The sequence below is a fragment of the Hemibagrus wyckioides genome, linkage group LG01, assembly GCF_019097595.1.
Source record: "Hemibagrus wyckioides isolate EC202008001 linkage group LG01, SWU_Hwy_1.0, whole genome shotgun sequence".
Classification (NCBI taxonomy): domain Eukaryota; kingdom Metazoa; phylum Chordata; class Actinopteri; order Siluriformes; family Bagridae; genus Hemibagrus; species Hemibagrus wyckioides.
This window is the reverse complement of record NC_080710.1, coordinates 22,565,648-22,589,732: the sequence shown is the minus strand read 5'-3', so window position 1 is coordinate 22,589,732 and position 24,085 is coordinate 22,565,648. Positions and strand designations below refer to the sequence as shown.

Here is a 24,085-nt window from a genome sequence, read left to right as displayed (position 1 = left end):
TGTGGGTGAGGTTGATGCTTCTGTAGAGGATGATGAAGAGGCATATGAGAATTCTTTAAAGGTGTTTAGTGCATTAGAATGTGAATATATTACAGAATAATTTGCTAGGAACTACTTTCATATAAAGTCTTTTTGAGTTTAGCTGAGAAATATCACTTGGAATATAAAGTCTTGACTACACAATATTTTTAAACTTAATATTACCATGCAACATCCATGCAATGTCTTCCATTTTTATTCAAATGCATGATTTTCAGTGTTCGCCTTTTTATCTGCTGAAACTCGAAGATTTTGCTAAAAAGGGCAAAATAAGGCAGTTATAGTTTAATAGTCAAGAATGCCTGATCTTTGATACTCTATGAAAATACTGCGATTTTGAGATGATAACAATACTGGTCAAATAAACAGTCTACAGAGTGAAAACAGAAAGGCAGAACTGCACTCTTTCATGTGATGCCATTATTTTATATTAATGGTAACTGGAGATATTTTACTGTTTGTGCAAAACAGCTTGCTTCATTATGATTCACATGGCATCAAACGTATAATTCTCTACAGAACTGAATTTTAGACAGTATGTTTGTTTTCAGTTATCTCATGGCTTAGGTTAAGTGATACTAATACAAAGGGCTCATATGTATTCATATGATTGCAAAGCAGCCCTGCCTTGTGTCAGTGTATTGCTGTGACAGTGCATGTGGTAGCTGTGATTTCCTCAATTCATTGCTAATGCTGTCACTGGTGTGTGATATGTGTGTATCCCGTGGAGAGGATGCATATGTCATCAGAGTCCTTGGTTATGGATCAGCGCTGAAAAGGAGATCAGGTTAAACCTTTACTAATGAGTTGAACAGATGTATTTGTTGATTGACTATCTGTGGAGAATAATATTAACTAAAAAATTGTTTATTTTAAATATAGACTAATGGTATTTAAGCAGAAATTGCTAGTGGCTAATTGTAATGGTCTATTTGAACTTACTTAACTGTAGCTGCACTGGCATGGCCTCTGTTGTAGTCTACTACAAAAAACCCTTGTAGCAAATGTATTCATAGCCTCAAGTTCAATTCAGTTCAGTTAAGTTTTTATTTGTACATTTGTACGATGGACATTGTTGCAAAGAAGCATTACAGGAATATAAAAATTCATATCATAATTCAAATTCAAATCATAAAGTTTAGAATTTAAATGTATATATATTCATTATGAGCAAGCCACAGGTAATGCAAGGGCAAAAGACTAGACAAAGTTTATTGCCATAAGGAAAGCAACCTTTATTAGTTTTTCATGTTTACATATAGGAAGTAGACACAGTCAGGGAAAAAAGAGTGCTAAAATGTATTTTATCAGCATCAGTAAACATAGCCTACACTTAACAGCAGAAAAAGATTCAATTGGTGTTCTAGTGTTTGCTTTGCTGTTTGTAAAGGTTACTGGTTTACTGGCTTCTTTTATGATGGAAACACCTCCATGAGACTGGGTTCTAAAGCATGTGTGAAAACATGGCAATTCTGTTGGCCATTCTGTGGTCAAGTGATGTAGGGGCTTGTGTCAGAGAGACCATAAAAGGCCATCTATGTCACAGAATCCCCAGATACTAATTGTAGATGGTGTACAGGTATGCCCAGAGTGTGATGAGTGTATCAATTTGTTCCCTTCTCAGGGAACAGGGACGCATACAGAACCTGAGATGTTCCCTTTAGATGGAACTCAACACTGCATCATGGGCTATTATGGGAACATCAATACCAATGCTGCCACACAGAGGAAGAATGCCTGCCCAACAAGGCTATGTGGCATAGTCACAGGAAATTGCTGAGTGCATATAAACCCTGAAGGACCTCGGATCCAAGGGTTGAGCCCATGTCCCAACTGTAAATCCTGATAAATATGTGTGGAGCAGACCATTCTGCTGCAGCACAAACATCATGCAAGGGCACACCCCTGGCTATATTCCTGGAAGATGCTTCACTCCTAGTGGAGTGGGCCCTGACTCATAAAGGCAAAGCCATTCTGCACATCTCCACAGGAAGAGGCTATTGACAGGGTCTGCAGATGTCCTACTCATTTGAGTGAAATTGTGCATGTGCATGTGGAAATAGCAGCCACATATACCTTATGGGTAGCAGGGGCAAACCCTGCTGACAGGAGCTTTTAGAAGAACTCCAGCTATGTACCATTTGAGCAGTAGTCTGGGTTCAAGTGCCATTGTTTGCATCACAGTATAAAAAGCTGTCATTTTTGCCCATACAGTTTCCTTTTGGAGGAACCTATCTTAATGACATCAGTCAGGAGACCGGAATCTATGAGCTGGTGGCCCTCAGGGGATCACAGTCTTCAATACGACCCTCTTGAATTTATGTGCACTTCCCGGTCCCCCTATCTTTCCCAGGGGGTTGTGGCGATTGAGCAGCCACTCTGGCCATCTGCTGCTCCAGAGCAAGGCCCTGGCTGGGAATGGCTGTTAGAAGTCATCAGCTCATGGATGAAGTGAGGGTTCAGCTCTTTCAACAACACTGACTGCCACTTGATTCCTGTCGATGACAGTGCTAATTCCATTGGCAAACTGGCCTGGAGATGAAATATGGGAGTCCAGGAGAAAGGCTTTATCCTCATTCGTAATTCCCATAAGGTTGAGCCACAGATGCCTCTTCCTGACAACTATAGTTCACATGGAATAGTTAATAGTGTTGGCTGTTTAATTTGTGGCATGGAGGACAAAGCCAGTGGCTTTTGCAGCATTCACATGCTGCCTCAGGGTTTAATCTCTCACACTGATCCATTTTTTTATGTAGGTCAGCCTGTTAGTCCATGAAACCTGCAAAAGACATGTGACCTGCTTCTGTACATGCCTTCCCAAGCAAGGCAGATGTCCTCCATAGGCTTGGATGGCAAAAAGGGTTTCCTCTACGTTGTCGCGGTTGAAGGGGAGAGACATCTTGCAAGCATCTTGCCTGTGCTTACAATGTCCCACAACTGTCGAATAATTAAGGTAGCCGGAGTGTGTATGCGAGCTGAATGCATATTCTTCCATGTTCTCCATATTTCAGTGTAAAGATCAGGGAAGAAAAAGATTTGTGGGGAGGGTGCACTTGTTTGGAGTTGAGGAAGCGGTCATCTAACTTTAAAAGTACGACCATTTCCTGCTTGTTTGTCCAATCTAAATGGGCACAGTGCAAGTCACTACCTCAAGCAGATTGGCCACAGTGCAAGTCACTACCTCAAGCAGCTCCTCAAATGCAGCAGATTGAGGGAGATGCTCTGCCATTTCACCCACATACATGCCCACATCTAACTGAGCATTGAGTCCTTGTTTGGTTCAGAAGAGATCACCTAGTAATCAGAGAAGAGGGAGAGAGATGGGGGAATACCCATCTCATGCTCCACCTCTGCCAACTCAACTTGCAAGACCCATGATTGGAGCCTCAGCACTTGCTTCAGCAGATGTGGGACCCAAGCCACAAGGGCCAGATGACTTATTCAATTTTATGCAAAAACAAAGCCAGGCAGGAATTGAGCTTTTTCATAGAGAAACGCCTGCAATGCATGCATTCAACCCCATCATAGACAAACCGAGTGTGCTCAGCTCCCAAATGAAAAATGCAAAGATTGTGTATGTTGATCATGTAGGAAAGCAAAGACATGGAAGCACACATCATTTTTTGTTCTCTATCCATTTTGCAATAATTTGCATGAAATAGACAAACACTAATAGCAAGACAATCCATACAGACAGACAAATAGTATCCTGAAGACAAAGAAGCTGGGGATTTTGTAACATATATGCCCTTTTATGGTCTCGCTGATGCATGCCACTATGTCACCTGACTCCACGCTGGCCAGTAAAATTGTTGTTTTGACATGTGCTTCAGGCACCTGTCTTGAGGAAGTGTTCCCATAGCATCAAACCTTGATGCTGCATTCAAAAGGGAATTTACTAATTATTGCACATTTACTTGGGAAATCAGTAATACAGAATCCTTGCTTCCTTTCTTTCATAATATCATTCATATCATTCATATCATTCATCTTTCATATATCTAATATCATAAATAGTCAACCTTAAAATATAAAAAAAACAGTCATGTTTCAATAAGGTTTTTCTGTGTCTAAAATAGGATGAAGTGGGTGCTATAATCAGGGGACATCATGCAGGGCATGCCTGGCATTCCCTAAGCTGTAACTTAAAGAACCAATGGCAAAGCATAAAACTGAGGATTTCTGTCTTGCTTCAGCTTCCTGTGAGAATTCACTGTCTGTTTCTATGGACAGAATATGACAGTGATAGGCCTTTCATTCACAATGAGTACACTAGAGTAATTTCTTTTTTCCATCACATCCTTTGTTTCCATCCTCCATCGTTAAATCAATATTTAAGAGCAAGGTGGGCTACATGGTCTGTGCTGCATATCTCTAGGGAGCAGAGGGTACTATAGGCGGTCGTTCTGCACTGGCTTTTAAAAACTGCACAGACACTAAATCAATGTCTTATCTACAACCTCAGTCCACTGAAGAGAACAATACATTTCTGTTAGTAGATTATATTTGATCAGAAGACCCCTTACACCCGGCCGTGCATGTCAGTACACCACCCTTCTAATAGAAATAGGAAATAATGTAAAAACCATGATCTTTGTCTGTTTATTTGAGTGTATTTTTAATATCATGTATCTTTATTTTTCCCATCTTATAAATTTGTCTTTCTTTCTATCATAAAATTAATACTTTTTTTAACATTTAATTTGTTTTCTCTCTAATAAACAATTTTACATTTATAGAATTTGGTAGACACCCTTATCCAGAGTGATTTATATTTATCTAATTTTTTATACAGTTAATAAGTTGAGGTTAAAGGGTCTTGCTCAAGTCCCAGCAGTGGCAACTTGATGGTGCTGGACTTTGAACTCATGACCTATTCATAATAGCCATAATTCATTTTCTGTCATTTTATTAATTTAATAGTTTGTTGGAGTTGAAGATCTACCAGGAAGCCTGATGCATATGTCTTTCATTACCTGGGTTCTGCATCTGGAACTGGCCTACAATACACATCTCTGCTCTGATGTCACACAGTCATTAATATTGATTCTTTTAATGGGCAAAACATAATCTATAGAGCCTATCCAGGATAGCCTTTTACACCTTGGAATAGATGTGCCATATTCTGACACACTTCATAAACCTACAAGACCCATAACACACACTCTCTCTCTCTCTCTCTCTCTCTCTCTCTCTCTCTCTCTTTCAGACACTCTATCCAGCAACAAACCAATAAAGTCATTACAAGCACAAGCCAACTTATCAAACAGCTCTCTGACATCATCATCGGCTCCTCTCGGGTAAAATATTCACTTCATTTCTCTGACTCTGTGTATCTGTATAGTGCTACCTCAGAGCCTACATATTATACACCATAGAATGAAATGATATTCTAGACATGGCTACTGTCTAATTTTGTCCTGGACTGTCTGGAATTTTAGTCACAAATCAGCAAAGGTCCACAATTTAGGTCTAGGTTTAAAAACTTTCTGTCAATGCATTCTTAATAAAGTATGAAATGAGTGGATTGAGGCTATTAACATACAATAATGAGAAAGAGTGCACCAGGCCAGCAGCCAAGTGAATGATGTAATTGTAAAATATGACAGATGTATTATTAAATGTCTATTTTTTGCAGTAATTGATTAGTTTTCTCTCGACAGCAAGACCGGTTGCGTCTGACGAGGCTGAAGACAGAGCTGTCAGAGTCTGTGCAGCGTTACGGTGACCTACAGAAGGTGAGAGTACTACTAAAGCTCCCTAATTTCCAAAACACCTCATAAAAAAGACATCATTGCTTTATGGTCAGTTAATAAAGTATGCATGTGATGCACTCAAAATATTTCATTTAGGGTTGCAAAAAAATGTTCTTTCAGTCTGCCTACTGATGTCATTTTTCTTTCTCATCAGAAAATTGCAGACCGTTCAAAGGCCTTGCTTCCTTCAGCACAAAAAGATAGAAAACAGGTAAGTGGGTCCAGGGGCTCAGTAAGGAAGTATGATGGAGGGTGGTGATGCAGGTTAGGATGATTTTGAATGGCCCTGAAGTGACACAGACACACAAATATACCATTTTTATCTGACTTTTAGGCTTACAGAAATTTGAAAATGTTAATTTGTTGATTAATTAAAGAGTAGTTTTAGATACAGTGCCCAAAGCGACTTAAATTCTGTCACAGTCTCAAAGAAAAGCTGTTGGTCTATAAGAATTTGGTTTTTAATTAAAATAAGATTCTGGAAAAAAGCGCATATCAAGGAAAATGTTGGGGGAAAATAAAACAGTGAAGATGAGAACTAAGCCAGGTGAGCCAAGCTATACTGAAGCTTTTAACAGAAAAGAAGCTTATACTATAGTAACTGCAGTTTTCACATGGAAACAAGGTGACAGACCTGTCTAAGCAAAACCCCATGTGCTACTGGGATATTTGAGATGTTTTTCCACCCCATAAATCAATAACAATATAGCATACCCTCTATTTTTGTATTAAAATGTCATGTTCTCCAGAATACTGAAATGAAAAACTTTAACTTAAAAGTAATGGTGAAGTCGAAAGAAGTGCTAAGGATATTTATTACCCTTCTATCTTTCAGCCTGGTTATGCATGACTGTAAAATCAAAATATCTTCATTACTCAACAAGAGAAATATATTAGAAACACTGGTATACCTGCTAATTCATGCAATTATCTCATCACCCAATCACATCGGGTGGTCACAGTGCAATGCAGATACAGGTCAAGAGCTTCATTTTATGTTTCAATATGATCTCTGGTACTATGAGAGTGGCATTGTTGTTGGGACCAGACAGGCTGGTTTAAGTGTTTCAAAAACTGCTGAGAACCTCTTGAGATTTTCATGCACAATTTGTAGAGTTTAGAAAAATGGTGCAAAAAACAACAATAACAAATGCAGGCAGACTGATTTCACAGTAAGGCTACATTAACCCAAATAAGCACTCTTTACAATCATGGTGAGAAAAAGGCATCTCAGAATGTGCAACACGTTGAACCTTATGATAGATGGGCTACAACAGGCCCCACTCTTAGCCAAGAACAGGAATCTGAGGCTAGAGTGAACCCCTATTCTTCTACACTAGATCTGGAAATGGATCAGATTCCTGTTCTTGGGTGGCATCCTGACAACTGCTCCCATCATCACCGGCTGCAACTGTACGCCTGGTTTTGGAAGGAGTAGTGCCGGAAAGTATTAAATATTGTTCACAAATCTGGCCACCTCTAAATGCACTTTTAATTTAGTAAATTAAAAAAGTAATCAGCTTCACCATATAACCAGCTTTTTGAGTGCTGATGCTTTCACACTACCATCATTTAAATTTATATGTAGAAAGAAAAGATGCATATTCTGAGTATTTAAACTAGTGTGACAGATATATGCATAATCACAAGGTTATTCGAGCATATTCGTGTCCTAACTGCATCTGAGACGCAAACTGTTCAGTGTAATAGCAACACACCCAGGTTACAGAATATGTTTTGAATACTCTTGTATCAGAGATTAGTGTAAATAAGACATTTCACTGAAAGTACCAAGATGAGAGGGAACACTTTCTATAAGTGGCCACAAAACTGACAACCCTTTTTTTGAAGTGCATGAGAGCTGACATCCATAAGGTCATATCCCTTCAAGCATGACATCTAGTTGATATTGCATACTGTCATAGAATGGTAGAGCGACATGAAAACATTTCTGACTCGGATGTCACTCCAAATTGCACATCAGAATTCCTCAACTGTCATGCACCTGTGATGCAGACATGGCAGCAGACAGATACAGATCCACACTCTCATCCAGAAACTCTCCCTCCAGACCTTATTTTTCCTATTCACTTCACACACCGCCTGAGCAGTGCCTGGAGTTGTTGCTTTCATGTGCAGTTCTGTCACTTGTAGCTTTTCCCCTGATGGCTTCCTCTCTGTTGTCAGTTCACCTTAGACACTCCCAGCAGCATGAGCCATCAAACAGGATAGGTATTTGTATTACAATACAAATGCAAAGTTCACAAGCAAAACAAGCAGTGCTGTTTAAGGCCACAGGTGGAGTGGGATGTATAGAGTCAGATACTATTTGAGTCTTGTCTGATTGCTGAGCTCCCTCTGAGTCTCATTTCTTGGAGATCAAAGAGGGAAGTGGTTGTGTATCAGTGCCAGCAATCTCTGAGTGTATCATCAAACTGACTTCCAATTTGTACAGAATCATTTCTGCAGGGAAGGCTCTTAAGATGGTTCAATAAACCACCATACAAGTTTCCCTAAAATTTACTGTACACACACTCATTTTTCTTACTTTCACCTGCTCTCATATTATATCATTGTGTTTTAGAAAAAAAATGTCTTCTAAATATAGCATACTGTATGTGGATATATGTATGCCATTTTAGAAAAGGTAACACATGAAATAATTATATTTGCTCTGAGCTTTTAATCTAGCTGGAAGTTATTCATCAAGCAGAACACAAAATCATTCCAGTAAATAAAGTGTTTTTTTTTTTATAATGTCTGCTACAGGCATACAGGGATTCTGTTAGTGAAGCATTTTCTATACTTTGGACACTTCTATTGATTATATTGATTGAGTTTAGTGAGTTGAGAGTCGTATCATCAAACAAAAAATGATCTACTCCAAGTACAAAATAGAAAAGAAGTGTTTTTTAGTGTTTTTATCCTCAAACTATGAAACTGCCTTACACAGAACATAGAGCAAACATATCTGGTTAATGATTTTTAAAATCAGCTTAAAACATATCTTTTTATTTCAATGTGCTATTCAATTATATATTAGTTTCATCATTCTGTATTTTTGAAGGGGGGGCTACACACCCATGTTTTACCCACATTCTCTTAACTTTCTTTTTTCTTATTCAGTATATTATTATTTATTTATTTATTTATTATGTACCTATCTCAGGTGTCATTGGGCGTCAAGGCAGGATACACCCTGGATGGAGTGCCAACCCATTGCAGGGCACACACACACTCACATTCACTCACACAGTCACACACTACGGGCAATTTAGAGACTCCAATCAGCCTAGTAATATGGCTTTGGACTGTGGGAGGAAATCCACCAAGCCACTATGCCGCCTTTATTATTATTATTATTATTATTATTATTATTATTATTATTATTATTATTTATTTTATTTTTTTTCAAGTATAAAAGAAGCATTTTCTCCTTAATTGCTAATTCTGTCAAGAATTTTGAACTGCATTTTAAAATTTTGACAACTCTTGCTCTTTCTATTTCTCTCTCTACATCATTGTTTTTTATGGTATGTAGGAGATGATGTTGTACAGTGCATACGGTGCTCATTATGCTAATTGCTAGACATATGCTTTAATTACACTAGCCAGTTTAATGATAAAGATGCTCAATTTAAACTACAAACATATCTTGGCTGCCTGAATACTGAGGCTATAACAAATTGGGTTTGCCTTTATGTTACCTAAAATTAAATCAAGAGTGATAAATGATAGCAAAGTTTAACATTGAGTTAAAGTGAATTCATATGTTTGTTCATTGATGAAATGCCTGTGGAAATTATCTTCAGCTAGTTGATGCCAGATTTGATACCTTCCAGAATGTGCTTTTGAAATGTAGGCTATCCAGTGGGATTTTCACTTTATTTTAGCAAGTTTTCATTGCTGGTATTATTGTATTGTTTTAAATTGCAGGTTTGTGTGGCAAAGCGCTTTAGAAGTGCTGAGACTAAAACAGGGAGTATGAAAACAAACAGAATGCAAAGAAGCTCTGGGTGTTTTTCCTTTTAACCCATGGTTTTACACAATTGAAGAAAACTTCCTGCAAAGGATTTTTAATGACGCCACTATTTAGAGTTTAGAACCCTAAAAACGAGTTTAGAACCTTATAAAAACAAAGTGTCTATGTCAACCTATGTCACCCTGTTATTTATTATAACAGGTTATAATAAATATCTGAATATTTATCTGACATGATAACACTGTTATGTGCATATGTGGTTAGCTGAGAGGAAATGGTGCTCTTCAGAGTGTCATTGAACTGGAATGAGATGTTGTCTATTAAGTGTGCTAATTCTGAGATGGAGGAAATGGATTACTGTGAATCATCCAGTGAATAGCAAAGACAATAACTTGCCTCAGGCTACGTTTGTCATACATATGCAATTAGAAAAAATTGCAGATCAACTCTCTGCTCTCTCAGTAGCCATTTCCTACATATTGGATCTCCAGTCTAGTTTAGAGTTCTGCCTAACAAAGTCTAACTAAAATGATGTGGAAAAAAGAGCATACAATTGAGATACATTTTAGTCAGAGATGGAAAGACATTTTGTTGTCACTGGTGGTAATGATTTCCTAGGTTTTGCATCAGATTCTCAACTGATTATAGTGTTATTGATTTTTCACAGTGTGTTATGTGTCATTGTTGACAGAAAGCAGTTTGAGAACATGTTATTAAACAGCACTCTGTGTGTGTGTGTGTTTTTCTGTATGCATGTGTACGGGTGGTGTTTTCCTGTGCAGAGTCAACAGACACCAATCACTGAGCTGTGTGAGGATCCACTGGTTGGGCCAGCAGAGACCGTGGAAGGAGATGAACAGCAAGCATTCCTGTCTGAGATCAGTGAGGAGGATGTGGAGGTTCTGCGCCAAAGGGAGGAAGCTCTGCTCCAGATAGAGGTGTGTACCTTGTTACCTCAGAAAGCCCTGCATTTGAATCACATTTTAGAAGTAAATCATGGGTTGTGGGATGATGGCACCTTAACGAGATCTTTAGTAGTGGTGTCTTGCTGAAGCTTCTGATTAATTTCTTTAGCACTTCTAATGAACTGTACCAAAATATAGTTCAATAATTCAACTCTTTATGAATATATGAGAAACACCACATGCAACAGATGTATAAAAATTCATAGAGACATGTAGAACTTCTTTGAATAAAACATAGAGGGACTTCTCTTCCCAAGCAATGTCCTATGAAAAACAAAACAACAACAACATCAAAAACCCTCTACCCACGTATCTTACTGTTCATTTAATTCTCACAGTTGCCTTAGTTCTTATGGTGAGTTATGATAAGAACTTTAAATTATTATATCTGTGTAATTAGCTTATACCAACTTGTCTTTTGAAGATTGCTATATTAGCCAATATGGTGTAGGGAAAAAATAATTTAAAAGGGGGAAAAAGTGACATCTGAGTAACTGACCAATTTGCATGCAAAAACTACCTTATAATGGCAAATGGAAGTGTCAGTCAAGAACAGCAATTTCCATCTGTTGTACTTTCCCAAAACTAGATTTTATTCTTCCAAATTACACTAAGGGGCAAAACCATAGGATTGACTTGAAATCTGGGCCATGTACACCTTCAATGGATAAGATGATGGATGTGAAATAACCAGCCTTGCTTTTTCATAATTGTCACACTCCTGGCTTGGGATTTGAATAAAGCTGTAGATTGTCCTGGGGAATTGTGTTAATATTGTACAGTATGCTCAGATATTTGGGCATTTTTTTCCAAGTCATATTTACAAGCCAGATGGAATTTTCCTTTGTTTTAGCACAGTCTAGCACTGGTCCATCTGTTTTCCTCTCTGTTCTTAGTGTTCGGAAAAGCAGATTATGAAACCATCCTTTCAATGTTTTGCTTTGATTCTGGATTTTGAGATTTCAGTGTAAAATGAGCTGCTGGGTATGACCTTCTGAGATTCCACTCTTTGTGTGGAGTTCCAAACATTATCCATGTGTTTCCACTGTCCTCACACCTATTTTAAACAGCTCCTAGTTGTAAATGTGTGCGTATGTGGTGGCTTGCAATGGACTGCTGCCCCATCCAGGGTGAATATTTCAGTCTCAATCCCATTGTGACCATGAACTGTATGAAGTAGTTACTGAAGATCAATAAAAATCTATACTACACATGTTGATTTCTTTTAGATAAACTAATCAAAAACTGATAAAAATCACATCAAGAATAAGTAGTTAAGTATAACTATTGCATGCTTCCTCACCCAACATTAATTGGACATTGCACATGACACTTTCACCTTATCTATGTCAGTATTTCAACTATATCTATATTCTGTTCACATCCACCCATCTCACAGTACATTTTACTATCACTATTCTGCATTTTTCTTTCTTATTTTATTCTATTGTTGTTCAGTTTTATTCTATTTTTAATTTTATATATTGTATCATGGTAGTGTATTTTATATTTTATATTATATTCTTAGTCTTTTTATACTTGATATTCTTTTTATTTTAGATTCTTCTTTTCTACTAGTATATTTCTTACATATTATGATTTATTTTCTAGTTTTACATTTTTATTTAAATTATTTCTTATATTTTTATCTTCTTTTAGATTTTACATTTTTATTTCCATCATAGGACAGTCATAAAAACATTTCACTACATGTTGTACTGTGTATGATTGTGTACGTGAAAAAATAAAATTTGAATTTGATAAATGCAGTGCAGTGCATTGTGTTTTGAGTCAATTTTGTAGAATTTTTTTATAATCTGCAGAAAATCTATGCATTTATATTGATTCCTGCAATCATATCCTATTGATTTCGACTATAATTATATTGCAGCTTATCTAACATTAACATCTGCACTAGGTAGATGCCTAATACTGAGATGCCTTTTGTTTCATTGCAATCAGTTCATCAGGGCATAGTTTAAATTATACTGTTAATGTTCCATGATGCTTTAAACATAATAATAGAAATTATGCATACCTCTAAAATTCATTTTGTTTTTCCATGCCAGAATTTCTGTTAGCTTAGACATTCTCCACCGAGTTATGAATGTTTGTACAGTATGAATAATGCAAGCTTTATGTATTTTATCAGAAGGGGGAAATTTTGATCTTTTTGTTCCATTCCACAGCCCCCTCTTTTTTGTCAACTGTCAGCTAGTCAAGTGCTTAGAATTTCAGAATCCTATATATATGCTTGTTTGGTACTTTGCATGGAGAATAACCTAATAATCTACTCCACCTCTGCTCAACAGGAACAAGCCTGCATACATATATAAACTTTTTTAAGGGAACATTAGCACTGTGAATTGGTAGAAACTGGAAGACTGTTTGAGAACAGATTAAGACATTTCCAGATGTGCTAATAAGAGAACAGTACCCAAATGATACCATTGTAGCTACTCAAACCTGCAGCGATGAACAGAGACACATGTTGGGTAAAGGTAATGAAAAGGTGCCCTTTTATTTTAAGTTGCTTTGAGAAAATGAAAGTGAAATGGGAGTGAAGTAGAGGTGAGGAGTGTTTCTCTGCGATTGTGGTTTCCGGGCATGGCTGGTCCGCTAGGGTGCTTTGCAGGGTGCTGCAGCTTTGAGGAGCATTGTCTTCACTGTCTGCTGGGTACTCTGGAACAGAGACAGATGTCAGAAGCAGGTGTCAGTGCTAGTCCCTGGAGAAAACTGCTCACCTGTATGTTTGTGCTGCACTCCTTTATACTCTTCCTGTTTCTGCTGGAGGGTGAGCAATTGCCACTACGGCTTGGCTACCAGCTGTGTTTGCTTCTGCCACTATTGGCCATGTGCTTCTTTGCTCTCCACAACAAGAGGGGTGCTGTAATGGCACTGTCCTTTCATCATCCGGTCAGCAGCCATGTGAGAAGTGTGTTGTGGCTGTGTGTGGGCGGTGGTGGGAGTGGTCTGCTGTCACAGTACCTACCCAGCTTTGAGCCTACTGCCGCTGAATGTTGGGGACCATAGGCTTGATCTCTGCGAGCCGTCCCTGTTTCCATGATGCTCTTCAATGGCTTCTCTCTCAACTGTGACATTCTTCCTTGGAGCAGCTCAGCTTTTGGTTCATGTAGAGGACTGGTGCTCCTTCCCTTTGAATATCTGGGATAGGACAGTGCCCAAGCCCATCTTGGTGAACTCAGCATGGACAGTGATGAGGAGGTTGAAATCAGAGTTCTGGGGGATGGGGGAACTGCTGAGTACTTGTTTGAGGTGGAATGCCTGCTCCATTTTGGTCTGCTGACACCTGATCTAAGAATGGGGAGGTTAGGGAGGAGCAGTTAGGGATGAATCTTTGGTAATACTCTACCAACCACAGAAAGGCACATCTGTTTCTTGGTTGTGGGCTGGTGGTATGGTACCCTTTAACTGCCTCTACTTTCTTCTCCTGGGGTTTTAAGAGGCTCTGGCTGGTATCCCAGGTAGGGTGCCTTGGTAAGCACCAGAAGGCACTCAAATGGTTTAAACATCAGCCTGGCATACCAAAGTTCTTCAAGGACCTCCCCAATATTGTCTATGTATTCTGACCAGTTGTGCGAGTCAATGTAGCTGCAAACTGGCAACGGGGTCTCAGCAAGGTATCCACAATGTGCTGAGATGTTGCTAGGTCTCCATGCAGGCCAAAGGTATACTTCCAGTGGCAGCTGGAGGTGCTGAAGGCTGTTTTTGGCCTTGCTTCTTCAAGTATTAGATATACTTGCCAGTATCATGTGGTGAGGTCTAGCATGATAGCATGACAATATGAAACAGGCTCTCCCCAGCCACTCCACCAGGTCACCCACCCTGGGGAGGGGATGTAGAAGTATACGTGATTCAGTTTTGGAAGTCATTGAAGAGTCTCAGGCTGCTGCAGAGCTTTGGTACCACAACAATGAGGCTGGTAGAGTCCTCAGTGATTCCAATCTTGCTGCATACAGCTGATCTTCTCCTCAATAACCTGATGATCAGTCCCTGTGTCCCAGTAGGGCCGCTGTCTCACCACCACTCCTAGAGCATTTTTGATCCAGATGTGTCGGCTATGGGGTAGAGGAAAAAAGGTCTGTACACAGGTCCACTAGCTCTGTCAGCTCTTGGTTTTTGGTGGGGGTAAGCTCTTCCTCTTGATGGATCAAGGCACCCTCCGTAGGATCTGTGGGGAGAGCAGCTAACACTGACACCACTGGCACTGTTTTAACCAAATTTCTCAGCAAATTGATGTAATAGCTGGGTGCCTGCACACTTATTGGTCTGCTGCAGGTGGTAGGGCCGGTCAATTAAAGACCCTCTACTGTTCTTTTTTATGCCACCTTATTGTGTTCCTGAATGATTGGGGCCAATCAAATGATTCACTCCTTTATCTCCTGCACATATTCAATGAGTGGAACAGCAAGAGCTGCTCTTCACCACTTGGACATCTGGGTCACATCCAACAGCTCTTAAGGTTGCTGTTTAAAGGGGTGTTTGAATGGTGTGAATGTGGAGAATATCAGATGGCAAAGACATCATAGGGTAGAAGGAGAACCATTAGCCTGAGGATCAGTCCCATGAGTTGCATGGGGTCAAGTTTTTATCAGCTCATTGTGGGGCTGGATTGTCAAGGTGGCCATCATTGTGTCTCCTCTCCCCATGGTAGTCCAGAACAGGGCAGAAGGAGTTTGGGAGAGGCTTGGGCTTTGTTGCTCTTCCCTGCAAATATCCAGGGTGGCCAAGGCACACACAAGTGATTCCAGCATCTTTCTGGAGGTGTTGGGGCCTCACAACTCAATGGCCTTGCACTCCTCTGGAGCTCTCAGAAAGTGGTCAACACTTTTTTTTTAGCGACTTCTGTGGCTGTGTGCTTCCCTGTTTAGAGCTGTTCATAGCAAGGTGTTCATATGGGTCATATGCTACTGTTACTGAAGTTTTGCCTCAAGAATGTCCTGTAGCATGGGGTCTATGACGGAATTGTGGGCTGGGTCTGTGATCATGCCTGCATTCTCCACCACTGTAGCTACTCCAAGCTGTGGTGGGCTGAACAAGACACACAGTAGGCAGAGGTAGTGAATAAAGTGTTCTTTTCTTTTATGTTTCTTATGGAAAAGGAACATGAGAGGGAGTGAAGGTGCCATTTTTGGAGGCTTTCTTGGTGAATACAGCTTCTAGCCAGACCTGAGCAGTGACAAGACCGGACACTTGGTACTTCATAGGGTTCGGGGAGCATCATCTTCATTCAATGTCTACTAAGTATTCTGGAAAAGAGACAGAAACCTGCATCAGTGGTGCGCTGTAGAGAAACTTGCTCACATGTATGGATATGCTGTGCCCTTTTAAACTCTCCCTGCTTCTGCTGGAGGGTGAGCAATTGGTGCTGCACTCATTGGCTGCCAGCCATGTGTGTTTCTGCCACCCCACCTTGCAGCCATGTGCTTCTTCACTCTTGACAACATGAGGGGTGCTGAATTGGCATCCGGGTGGCAGTTGTGTGAGGAGCATGTCTGGGCTGTATGTCAAAAGCAAAATTGTTTTTGTTTATTTTGTTATTTTGTTTTTGGTGCAGTATACCTTTTTTATCTTCATCCATGTTACATAAACATCTGTTTTTCTCCAGATGTGCCCAGAAATAAATGTGAATTTTCAACTTTCACAAGTTGTAAAAATGTATATGCTATATGTTTAAAGACAGAACTACAGACACAGAGCCAAGACTGTAACCAGCTATAACTTATAAGCATCAGTAACATGTGTTGTATTGAGCCTCAGACATATAAAAGAGAGCCATCTTCACACTTGAATAGCTAAAACAATGCAGACAGCTTATTTGTGATTTGGGGTGGAGGGGTATACAGATGGGGAAGGTGACAGGGAGGTGTTTGTGCCCACACTCAGTGTGCCCTGTGGCAGTTGCTGAAGGGCTTTGTGCATGAGCTCAGCCAGGCTGATCATATCTGACAGTGTGCTTTTTCCAGTCTAAATCCCTGCTCCCTTCCTTCCCACCCACCACTGCTCAGCTAACTCATATTGGAAACTCCACTCAGCTGAATCTAGAGTGACTGGAACTGCTCTGTCTCTCTCTTCATAAATGCAGCCTTGCAAAATGCTCTGTATAAGAGGTTGTGGATATAAGTCGGGCTTGTGCTTTAAAACAAGGACAACAGGAGCAAAAGGGGTTAAATTAGACACTCTGCTGACTTTGGTTTCCTTACAAGGAGAAGAACAAGGGGATTTAAGCATGCCCCTGGGGGTCTAATTTAATTCAGATGTACTATACTACCCTTCATCATCCTGCATGTGTAAGTAAAGGGATATTCTAGTAAAAGAGGAGAGAGAAAGAGGGAGATGAGAGTTAGACACAAGCTTTATAATATCACCTTTAGCTGTACGTTTAGCGCTTTGGCAGTAGCCATCATTTCATCAAAATGGATTTTGAAAAAAAATGGCCATAACAGAGGACACCTTTCAAGGGGAATCTGAATGGAACATCTGGCCAATGTGGACCTTGAGGGAATTTACTTACATTGTAAGTACACAATTAGAGATCCAATATGCCTCTTAGTTCCAATAAATTTTTTGTCAAAAAGGACAAAATCTATATGTTTGACATTTAATTACAATAACACTTGATATTGGTCTATTGTATTAGTGGTATTTCCTTAACCTAGTTACATAAAGTTGCTTGGCAGTTTGACTGGCTATGCTAAGTTGCACCTAGGTGTACTTCTACCGTTGCACCATCGAGAGCATCCTGACCGGCTGTATCACTGTCTGGTATGGGAACTGCACTGTGTCAGCCCGGAAAGCGCTGCAGAGGGTGGTGAAAACTGCCCAATGCATCGTAGGAGTTCCACATCCTAAGATCGAGGACATTTACAGGAAGCGTTGTCTCACCAGAGCACGCAAAATCATAAAGGACTTCTCTCACCCTGCCAATAGACTCTTTGCCCTCCTGCCTTCTGGGAGGCACTACAGGAGCCTCCGGACCAAGACTAACAGGTTTAGGAACAGCTTTTTCCCCACAGCTGTTTCTTTGCTGAACTCTGCCTCCACCCGATCACACATATTGACTGAACACATTATTATCAGTGTATATAACCTTTTTCTGTATATAACCCTTTCTGTGTACAGTTTACATATGTGTACAGTTTACATATACAAATTATTTATCTTAGTATACAATATCTTCCTCATTGCATACATCTAAATCATTGCACTCATTGTACATAACTCCTCTGTATACTGTTTACATATTTAATTATTATCATGGTATACAATACCTTATTTATTGCACCACTATAATCATTTCCTCATTTGCACTCATTGCATTTACTATAATCATTTGCACTCATTGCATTTACTCATTGCATTTACCTCCCACTGTATACTGTTTATACAGTTATTTTCATGTTGGTGTTCAGAAATGAAGACCCTATGCTGACATGAATGCTAGATTATTAGGTGTACCATTTTTAATCTGCCAGCACAGTAATATCCAAACTGCAGTAATTATTACTAATACTGCACTAATACTAATAGTATTATCCTAAAGAACAACCATTTATGGACCCAAAATGTTACTCGGACAGCTGATGACCATAATGCACAAAAATGATACAATTATTATACTCAATAGAATGCCGTACAATCTAATTAATTATCATATTTGCCAAACCTGAAATCTGACACAGCTACCTTTTACATTTTTGCATTTAGGTCAGTTACCACCTGTTCTGATGTTCACAAAAACATTCTAAATAAATCTGTCTTACTTAAATTACTCAAAATGCTGTGATCTTATGCCTAGTTTCTGCTCTTACATGTAATAATGAAAATAAGCCCCTATCATGCTATTATGCTTGCCAGAACGTCCCACATTTAACTGCATGTGTGTGCAAAACCTAGATGGTTAGTGATTTATCTCTCCCCACTCTTTTTAAGCATGCTTATGGTATAACATCAAGGCAGCACTCAGCATCTGATATAATAAACCCCTTGACCTATACAAAGATGTCCTTTTCGAAAAGATGACAGTATCTATCTGCCTCCACTCTTGTCACAGACCGGCCCCAGTTTCAAAGTTTTTGTGGATAAAAACGTGTCCAAACTTTAGAACATCAGCAAAAGCATGCTATCTGGTTTACTAACACACTAAATGAAGGATTTCATCTTTCAAATGTGTAAAATAATGTGTTATACTGTTTTGCATAAATAAATAGGCAATTTGGGGCATTCTACTTAATAATGCAAAATACAGGGCAGAGTTAGTGCAACCAGATTGACTTAGCATCCACGGTGTGATAAACCTAAAAGTCACTTTGTGAACAGTGACATTGTGCAAAAATTAATGCATTCACAGAACCTGTTATATATTTTCTGAAGCTTATTTCAACAAGAAAAAAAACCTTAAAATGACTAGACTGGGACAATGTTTTCTTACAGTTGATATTCTCTTCTTTTTAAGATAGGAATGTTTTACTGAGCATGGGAACCATTTAATCTGAAGTATGTGATAAAACATTTAGTTTGTAAAATCTGGTAAAGTTGGAAATCCATGCTGCCAGTTTTGCATGGTTGAGAAGGACCAGATGATGCTGAGACATTAAGTCAGGTCTTAACGTTAGTGGGATGGAGACTTGTATAGTAAGGATAGTTAACAAGTAAAACCATGGTCTGTTCAGCCAAAATGTGGCAACCCTGGTTGTGTTCCAGTGTCATCTATAACATCCACAGCAGAGGGAAAGAATATAGATTTGACCAGTCATGCACTAATTCTTCCTGACCCAAAGCCTCTGTCTCTGTTCTGTTTGTGAACCCAATTGCACACTAAGTTCCCTGCCTGTTTACAAATAAATTGACTTCAGCTCTGCTGTAGTTGTTTCAAATTAACTGAAACACTCTGATGTGAATTTGCTAGACTATTGTGTTCATCTGCTGTTTGATTGCATCAGTATGCAGCTGTCAGTGACACTAGGTGTACACCCACTTCCAGATCTCTTGCAATTTTCAACCCTCTGGTTGTTATTGTAAAATACCACTATGTTGTTGGCTTGCATTATTACATATGACCTTTTTTGGTGTTCCTGAATGTTGCGGTACTAGCCATACAGCTTTTATCTCATGTACATTTATACCCAGACATCAAATTTTATTTTTCCATCTTCCTTTCGTGGTCGGGAGTGCTATATTTGACCCCTTTTCCCCAGCCTTGCTGGGAGGCATCTACTGTTACTAATTCCCTTTTTGCTGGAACAGCATTCAGCCAATACTGAAATGGTCTGAGCTGGAACATTTACAGTTTTACTACTAGGGTTGCTTCATCTGTATATGGACAATGTGTGAACACACATAATGTTCTGATCAAGACAACTTTGTCCTCTGCCAGAAAGGCTGGCATACACTGCAAATTGAGCATCATGTCTATGAACTACATGGTCTATGCAGCTGTCAAATAGCTCCTCTCATTATTGACTTCAATCCTTAAACATCCAAATGTGTGATCAGGAGCATTGTGTGGCTCAGCTCATGTTCAGATATTGGCCTATGCATAAACCATAGCACTGTATGGACTCTAAGGCAATTGACTGGATCTACAACTTAAAAAGCTTTTCAAGGATTATGTTTACTGATAATCAACTAGAAACCCAAGTAGGACTGAGCTGTGTAGCTTTGCTCCTTAACTAACTCTCTCTCTCTCTCTCTCTCTCTCTCTCTCTCTCTCTGTGTGTGTGTGTGTCTAGTTTATACACACCCAAAGACACAGACATCTACTATATTATACAGGCAGTGTGCACTCAAAGTTGTGGGTTTCCAGGGCCAAAAAGGGAAAGGAATCATTTGATTCTACATTATAAACCATTTATTCAGCAAGGGCAAAAAGAGACATCTCATGCTTAAGCTGTTTTCAGGCTTCATTTTTTTCCTGCAGTAAGCATGTGCGTAAATCTGCTTAACAGTTTTTCTGCTGTGGCAGTGACACTGCATTCTGTTGCCCGATGCCTTTGGGCCAGGGCTGGAAATGTGAGGGGAATCTTATATCAGCATTAAACACATTTATATGGGGAAAGGGGTGGGGGAGGTTGGTGTGAGGGCAGAGTAATGGGAGAGAGAAACTCAGAAAAAGAAAAGAGCAAGGGCATGATTTACACAAGTCCATCACCTTTTCCTTCACAAGCTAAGATTTTGGACAGAGGACATACTTTCTTGGAAGAAGCACTTACAGTATAAAATGTGTTTCATATATCTAAGACATAAAGACAGCTTTTGTTTGTAGCTGTCTTATCAAAATTATATATCACAGTTGGCCAGTCTAAGGGAAAAAAGGTTATTTCAAGGTTATCTACCGTGCCTAACATGACTCTGCTATGAACCTTCATATTACTTAACATGTTATTGTGCAGTATTCAATTAATGACAACTATTAACAACAAAAGTACTGTACTTAATAGTGTACTTAGTACTTAATAGCCATTGAATACATACACTACCAGTCAAAAGTTTGGACACACCTTCTAATTCAGTGTTTTTTGTTTAGTGACTTATTTTCTACATTCTAGAACAATACCGGAGATTTGAAAACTATGAAATAACACACATGGACTTAAGTAATCCATATGTAATGACAACAAAAAACAGTCAGTTGTTATTTTAAGACACGAAGGTCAGGTGTTCTGGAATAGTTCTTGCAAGAACAGTATTGTCAAGTGCATTTGCAAAACCCATCAAGCACCATGATGAAACTGGCTCACATGAAGACCATCCCAGTAAAGCAAGACCAAAATTTACCTCTGCTGCAGAGGAGAAGTTCATTTAGAGTGACCAGCCTCAGAAATCACCAATTAACAGCACCTCAGATTAGAGCCGTTATGAAGGCTTTACAGGGCATCAGTAGCAGACATATCTCAATATCAACTGTTCAAAGGGCATTATTGTGTATTTCGGCCGCCTTCAGCATTGTTTTACAATGTAGAAAGAAATAAACATCAGGAAAGACCATGGAATTAGGAGGTGTGTCCAAACTTTTGACTGGTAGTGTATTTTGAACTTTGCGCCACAGATCAGATATTATTCAGGTCATGGATCTTTAATAGCACAAAATTATTACCAATGCACAGTTTTTAAATAACCAAAGTAAGTTGCTGTTTTTTTTGTTGTTTGTTCATTTCTTTGCTTGTTCATACTCATTCATACATAACCATCTCTGAAATCCAGTAAAAACAATCTTTCATGCTCTCATGGTTTTACATGTATATTTTCTATGAGTGTCTTTTGTACAATAGTTTTACCCTCAGTGCACTGCAACATCCATAAGCTTGCAACTTTAATCTTACAGCATTGCTGCAAATAATTTGTTTTTATGTACAGATACTTTCAGTCATCTACAACATATTCATTAATAAATCAGATCTATAATGAATGGTAACTTTTAGATTGCTGGAATCTCTCCAGGAAGTCAGATTGATTGAATCTGTTTAGTGCTTCGAATATGAAATCAGACTCAGGAGAAGCAGTGCCTGAATTTGTAATGCTTTGAAATAAAATGTATAAATTTGTAATGCTTAAAAAAATTGCAGATTTATTGGTTTTGAAAATGTTAAAATAAAATTCAAGTAGTCAGAAATTCAGGTTAAATATATTCATGTAGAATATATTCTTTTCTCTGCATTACTCAATCTGAAACTTTCACATATTTAACTGCTTGAATTGAATGATTTATTAAATTCAAGCAGTTAAATAGCAGTTTAATAAATCTTTGAATTCAAGTAGTTAAATATGTGAAAGTTGTGGGTTGAGTAATTCAGAGAAAAGAATAGCGAGCCAGCCATGTTCCATGAGTAACATTACTTTAGTTTTGAACTAATTGAGCAGAAGCAGCATTAGTGAAGTGCTGGTGCTTACAGTAAAAACTAATATATAGTATGTACACAGATTTCTGCAGAGCTAATATGCTGGAGCATGGCTGGATTTGCTCATAGATATCTCTTGTAATGACAACTACTTAAACAATTAACAGCAGTTCTTGGTGTGCATTTTATTGTGCCAAATGCTTTTGTTTGTCCGACAAGTGAAGGTAATGTATCGTTCCAAGTTCTCCTTTCTTTGCTGAAAGTTAAATAATGCACACTGACTTCTTGACATTCTGATCACATGAGGATTTGCTTGTTTTTTAATCTTATAACAAAGAAAAGGTAAGAACCTTACCTTAGAAAAAATTACTATCTCAAGTTGTTTTTTCAGCTATTATCATGGGCAGCAGTTTAAAAAAAATCTTAAACAATCAGCAAAAACTGATGCTATTCTGATTCTCATATAATCTTAATTAAGCCTTACGGCATCTATACCCTATAGTAAATAACCTCCTATTTACATGCAGTATGATCACATACTGGTTTGCTTAGTTTAACCACATCAGAATGTGCTGTTCACCAAAATCATTATCATGTCAGTCTCCAGGTAATGAGAAATGGAATATAGAACAATCATTCTGCCAATGCAAAAATATTTTAATCTTAATTTATATCTTAAGTGATCACTTTTGCACTGTGTAAAAGAAGTTAAGTCAGATGAAAAAGCCATTCTTCTTTCTTATATTTTGCTTTTTTCCTGTTCTTTTCATAGTACTTTACTCACTATGTTATACTCAGTTTGATGTTCAGAGCTGATTGCCTGACAGCCTGAGTGAGCATTTTTCTGGAACCTAAAACCTCTGAATTATGGTTTACTCCCATATGTATTTTATGGTTCAGTAAGAGTGATTCTCTCTCTCTCTCTCTCTCTCTCTCACTTTGTCCTTTTCAATACCATTTCTTCCTTGCTCCTTTTCACTCTCCATATGTATACACCCAGTATAATGTCGTTAAATATGGAAAATAGACTTCAGACCTTTGACATACTGTACTAAAGAGCTAAAATTACAGCCATCAAATTAAACTTGTTCAATGTGAATGTGTCAGCATTTTTCAAGCCATTCTGTGTTAGCATATGAACACCCTATGCTGATCCCATTGATCCATGCAGGTGCAATCATGGTTGGTTTAAAAATGCTTTATTAAAGAGTGATTATATGTGCACACAGAGAAACGTTTTCTATTCATATGGATTTGAATGAATATTTGACAAGAAAATTACACCTGTTAAAATGAAATTAAGACATTCAAGTGTGTTTTTGTTTCTACAATTCATTAATTGCAGCAGACTTGCTCACACAAAAGGACCGTTTGCCTTCATTAGTATATATAGTAAGCTGTGGATCACAGTGATGAATGTGGGTGTTATGTAAATGATGTGTTCAATGGGGCTACACCACGAAGCAGAATAGAAGGAAAAAGAAA

The 24,085-nt window shown here is 38.6% G+C and overlaps 1 protein-coding gene across 3 annotated transcripts in view; it reads left to right on the top strand.

The window, feature by feature from the left end:
- Nucleotides 1–24,085, top strand: part of tsnare1 (T-SNARE Domain Containing 1) — a 157,340-nt gene that overhangs the window by 62,556 nt on the left and 70,699 nt on the right. For all 3 annotated transcript variants that reach the window (XM_058400940.1, XM_058400930.1, XM_058400950.1), the window contains exons 5-8: nucleotides 5,249–5,339; nucleotides 5,703–5,777; nucleotides 5,950–6,006; nucleotides 10,560–10,715. In XM_058400940.1, coding sequence (XP_058256923.1) covers nucleotides 5,249–5,339; nucleotides 5,703–5,777; nucleotides 5,950–6,006; nucleotides 10,560–10,715 — 379 coding nt within the window. The remainder of the gene's footprint in view (nucleotides 1–5,248; nucleotides 5,340–5,702; nucleotides 5,778–5,949; nucleotides 6,007–10,559; nucleotides 10,716–24,085) is intronic.